Source organism: Dioscorea cayenensis, chromosome 16 (genome assembly GCF_009730915.1).
Source record: "Dioscorea cayenensis subsp. rotundata cultivar TDr96_F1 chromosome 16, TDr96_F1_v2_PseudoChromosome.rev07_lg8_w22 25.fasta, whole genome shotgun sequence".
Lineage (NCBI taxonomy): Eukaryota > Viridiplantae > Streptophyta > Magnoliopsida > Dioscoreales > Dioscoreaceae > Dioscorea > Dioscorea cayenensis.
The window spans coordinates 9207082-9212536 of NC_052486.1; the positions used below are offsets into that span (position 1 = coordinate 9207082).

At 35.8% G+C, this 5455-nt stretch overlaps 1 protein-coding gene across 1 annotated transcript; it reads right to left on the reverse strand.

The window, feature by feature from the left end:
* Positions 1–656: 656 nt before the first annotated feature.
* LOC120279461 (CASP-like protein 2C2) lies at positions 657–3942 on the reverse strand. The gene is made up of 4 exons (XM_039286392.1): positions 3788–3942; positions 3552–3687; positions 1033–1298; positions 657–697 (listed from the first exon to the last, which is right to left on the reverse strand). Exons 1-3 carry the CDS (start codon positions 3940–3942, stop codon positions 1158–1160), a joined length of 432 nt encoding a protein of 143 aa, XP_039142326.1. The 3' UTR covers positions 657–697; positions 1033–1157.
* Positions 3943–5455: the final 1513 nt, after the last annotated feature.

The window sequence follows — 5455 nt, forward strand, 5'->3', positions numbered from 1 at the left end:
TCATCCAACATACATGATAAAACCCCCCAAGGTTCACCAACTCCCGGTGGCCTTGGGGGTCTAGTGTGTCATCATCCCACAACAAGCAATACAAAGAAACAAAACATGAAACAAAAGCATAAATGACACTCCCTAGATGAAATGGTGGAGGAGGAGGTGAAGAATATGCCGAATGACGCTTTCCCTACCAAAGGAGTGCCCAATGACGCTTCCTCTACCCGCGGGTCTCCTTCCTTCAAATCGTGGTAGATCTCCCCTTGAATGAAGTTGCCTTCTTTCCTTGAGAGTCTTGTACCTTGGGCTTGGATGATCTTCTAGCTTCCTTGCCCTTCTTCTCCTCCCCAAGGTCGCCACAAGCCTCTCAAGTGTCTCCTAAAATATGACACGCAAAAAGTCTAGCCAAAAAGTTCCTTTTCTGACATAAAAGTTAGTATATATACCCCCCGGGTCATACGGGTCATATGGGGGTCGTATAGCACTCAAAAACCCTAGATTCGTGTTCCATACGGGTGCATACGGCCTCCATACGGCCCCGTATACTGGGTAGTATGGAAATCTTGGCAGACACTCTGAATCATTCCGCTGCTACAGTGCATACGGCCCCCATACTGGGTAGTATGGGGGTAGTATGAAATTCCTGTTTTCTTCTCTTTACGCCCAAATGATATCTTCTTGTTTTCCATGGCTTCCTTATGCCCTACAAAGCAAATAGTAGACGATTAAGCACAAAACGGGCATCAAACCTCACAAAATACATGTAAAGTGAATACGATATATACATGAAAACATCTACATTTAGACACTAATCAAAACACATAAACATTGGAGGAAGAAGAAGAGAGAGAGTTAGATATGATACTAGCTTGACTTCCAACAAACAATTTAAACTCAACTCACTTATGGTTCTTCTATCTCTGTATGTACATTAATTTGCAAGTAAATAACCAAGAAAACATAAAATATTCCCCATGAACTTCATAAAATCTCTTTTGGAAGTTGGTACAACATATATATATATATATATGAACAAACCTTACTGATCATCCTCTGCTCTTGAATGAAATACTGTGATTCAGAGGGTAGAGTTTGAAGAGTTGATTTGTACAGATGGATGATAAGATGGCCAAGGGCAAGGATGCTACAAGAGCGCATGCTAATCATCCACCAATCTGAATGCAAAATCTAGTGTAAATGTTGCATAACTTGGACCAATAGAAGGGTTCCATTACTCCTTTCAATGCCACAATTGATGCTTGTGTTGCGGCTACTGTTTCCACAAACATCATATATGTTATTGCCTATATACAATTCAATCCAAAATAATAAGTCAACAGAGAGATATATTTATATATTCGAAGTAAATCTATTATGAGAGACCGGTCCACCTTAGTGAGACCCAGAACAAAACTCTACACAAGCCAGGTATTGTTTTCGCTTATTCTGGCATTCGCGCTCCCTTGGAGTCAAACTTGCGATCTCAATTTTTTGTCTCATTTAAAGTGAGTGCCTCTCACCAATTGATCTACACAATACCTGGCTTGTGCAGAGTTCTGTTCTTGGTCTCACTAAGGTGGGCCGGTCTCTTACAAAAAAAGGCACTTTTTTTTTATGAGAAACAAACCCACCTCAGTGAGACCCAGAATAGAACTCATCACAATCTAGGTATTGTTTTGCCTAGTCGGGCATTTTACACTCTCTCATAGTCAAACCCTTGACCTAAGCCTTTTATCCAACTTAAAGTGAGTGTCCCTAAACAATTGATCATTTCGAACTCCCTTAAAGTCGAACCTGCCACCTAAGCTTTTTGCCTCACATAAAGTGAGCACCTTTCACCAATTGATCATGGATCAATTGGTAAGAGGGCTACTTTAAGTGAGACAAAAACTTAGGTCAAGGGTTCGACTCTAAGGTAGTGCAAAATGGCCGATTAAGCGAAACAATACCTAGCTTATGATGAGTTTTGTTCTTGGTCTCATTGAGAAGGGCCGGTCTCTCACAATTTTTTTTTTTGTGAGAGACCGGCCCATCTCAGTTACACCCAGAACAAAACTCGTTACAAGCCAGCCATTTTTTTTTCTTAGTCAAGAATTCATACTCCCTCAGAGTCGAACCTGCGACCTTAGCCTTTTGTCTTACTTAAAGTGAGCGCCTCTTACCAATTGATCATATCAATTAGTAAGAGGCGCTCACTTTAAGTGAGACAAAAGTCTTAGGTTGCAGGTTCGACTGCGAAGGAGTGTGAATGCCCAACTAAGCAAAACAATACCTAGCTTGTGACGAATTTTGTTCTGGGTTTCGCTGGGGTGGGTCGGTCTCTCAAAAAATTTAGTGCTCTGATACTAGTAAATTTGTCACACTCGAAATTGGCTTGCTAGACCTGGTGCGCTGACAAACGACCACACACCCATAGTGCATAGCATAATCAGCATGCAAAATCTCAAAACCTATTACAAAACAGAACATACAACTAGACAATAATACTATAAGTTTTAAAAGTAAAGTTTCGAAATATACAAAACTTCCAAAATACATATCTTTCTCTGTTTTGTAAACTCTAAGATATGCATTCTGGAAGTTTTGTATATTTTGAAATTTTACTTTTGAAACTTATAGTATTGTCTTATTTTATTTTTAGTTTTGTAATAGGTTCTGAGGCATTACATGCCAATTGTGTTATGCATTATATGTATGCGGCTGTTTGTTTGTGCACCGGGTCTAGCAAGCCGGATTCAAGGCATGTCTTCTATTTACTTCATTAATAATTATGTGCAAATTCATAACATTATAGTTTTTCCTGGTAAAAAAAGGTTAAACATAAATTTTGCTGTGAAACAAATCAAATGAAACAAATTCATGCACAAAAATGAGCTAAGAGGAAATAAATATGACACAATTATTTCGACCATATTAATATGTCACATCAATAATAGAGGTATAAGAAAAATATCTTTATAATATAGTAATTAGAAGAATAGATTAAATATTAAAGGCAAAATTCATGTCTTACACCTTATGGTTAAATTAAAATCTAAGTTTGTTCTTCATTTACCTTAGCTTAAGTGTATGCATTTTATATATGAAATTACTATAAATACTAAAATAAGTTATCTAGAATTAAAGAATTACAAATAGGAATGCTCATTCAATTCTTTTGATGCATGCAAAGATAAATCAGAGCCAAAAAAATAAGAAATTAGGATTCTCATTTTTTTTCTCATGTTAAAGTTAATTTAAAAGTATATATAATCCATGTCAATTGTACTTGAAATTGATCTTGCACAATAATATAGATAAACAAGCCATCAAAGCCTTCTTAACATTGAGTTTAAGTTCATCACAAAAAAAAATAATATACTGTTTCTCCAAAATATAAATATAGAAGTAAATAAATGATATGAAAACAAGCTGTACATATATATGTATGGGAATAAGGTTTTGTGGACGTCTTTCAAAATCTATGCACGTCGCAAGGGTACTTGGCCTCCTTCTCTCTCTCTCTCTCTCTCTCTCTCTCATCTATCTATATATATATATATATATACAAACTTTACCTGTTCTAGCAGAAGACAAATCCAAGCAACAAGTTTGCTAGACAAACATGGACGGTTCACCCACCAAACAAAAGCCACGCAGAACAATCTTGTGACTTGATAGCATGCAGCTACAGAAGCAATAATCAGAACAACCCTTGCATGGAATTCATCGAAAGAAGCACATGAAGATATCAGTAACTTAATTACATTTCATTAAACAAAACTATCAATCTTAAAAAGCACGACTCACTTACCACAGAGCTTGCAAATCCTTAGCAGTGGCTTTCTTAGGAATGAATAAAATTGTTTTAGTTTGTGTATCAAGACCCACAAGAAGAGCACTCATGGTGGCCAAAACAATGGATGCAACCCTTAGAAAACCTTCAACCAGCACTGCCTTGTTTTCCATCACTTCTCCTCTCTTTCACAGGAAACCATTGGAAAATTAATATTTCTAGTGCTGAAAAGTACTACCATTACATTTATGATGAGCTAGATGGTTAGTTATTATATGTCTGTCATTCCATTCCTTGTTAGTGGTTAGGTTTTAAATGCTGTTTTTGTTTTTATTCTTAGGAGGAAAAACTTTAGAAATGAAGGTTAGATGCACAAGTTATGCTAAACATGCATGTTGGGTTTGAATTTTGAACTAATTATTTAATATGGGGGATCATGAGGAATGAATTAGAAGCAAGATGATGCAACTCTTCGAGTGGCTTTTGATCTAATGGAGGCCGCACATCTTGTGAATGGCTTCTTGGATCTGAAGCATGAGAACCAAATGATTTCCTATGTTTCGATCAAATGGCATAGCATTAATACGTCATATTGGCAAAGTTAGGGTTTGTTAGACTGCGAACAGAGACTTTATAATGGAGTTACACCAAGAAAAGGACTTGAGAGTGACCTGGTTAAGTGCACCGTATAAAGCAGGTTGTTATGAGGTGAGAGCAGCATGACTAGGCTATAGAGCTACTTAATGATTGATATATAATCAAATATATATATATATATATATATATATATGCCATAGAAAGTTTATCGAATGATTATTGACATGTTTAACAGAGTATTTGGGGTTCAAACCTAGTCAATATTTATAATTAAATAGTAATGATTTTTTAAACTTACTAATTAAAAATCTCAAAAGAAATAAAAACACAATTTCAAATTATTAATAATAATGTTATAAAGGATAAAGTTAACTAATATCAAGCGAAAGCTATAATACTTTAAAAATATACAAATCATCAAATTAATTACTAATGAGTCATGAACACACATATATTAACATTATAAATTCGTACACTTAGCTTGTCATCTAGCACAAATTTTGTTATTTTGGCAATCTGATTGGTTCTTGTGGTGAATGAGAAGGTATTCAGGTACTTGGGCCAAAAAGATGAAAACTAGAGCGAATCAAAGTGAATCAAGTAACAAAACACAATTCCAATAAAGAACATGGCAAGAGCATGAGCATGCTTGGGGGATTATCACTTATGTGGAGAATTGGAGAGCAAATCCAGAGGACTGCGTAGAGTACGGGTGTGATATTTGGCCATGATGATTTTTGGAATTCCAAAATATCAAAAATTCAAGTCTTAATTATCGATCTCTAGCAATCAGCATGGGTTAAGCACACCTCAAGCTTAGGTGTGCAATATCTTTTTGCATACAATATTGATAAATGCTTAAGTGAACATATTTCCTTATATATTTTAGATACATTGAGCATCATTTTTATCATGGTTTATGTCTCATAAATTGTATTTGGTGTTCCTTTGTCCAAACAAGGTTGTGAAGGCTTTTAGAGAGAAAAGGAAGCAAAGATAGGACATGAAGGAATAATTTGGCCGTTTTTTGTGCAACACAAGAATCAAGACACAAGTGGAGTTCTTACACATAGGGTTGTGTGCCAAATT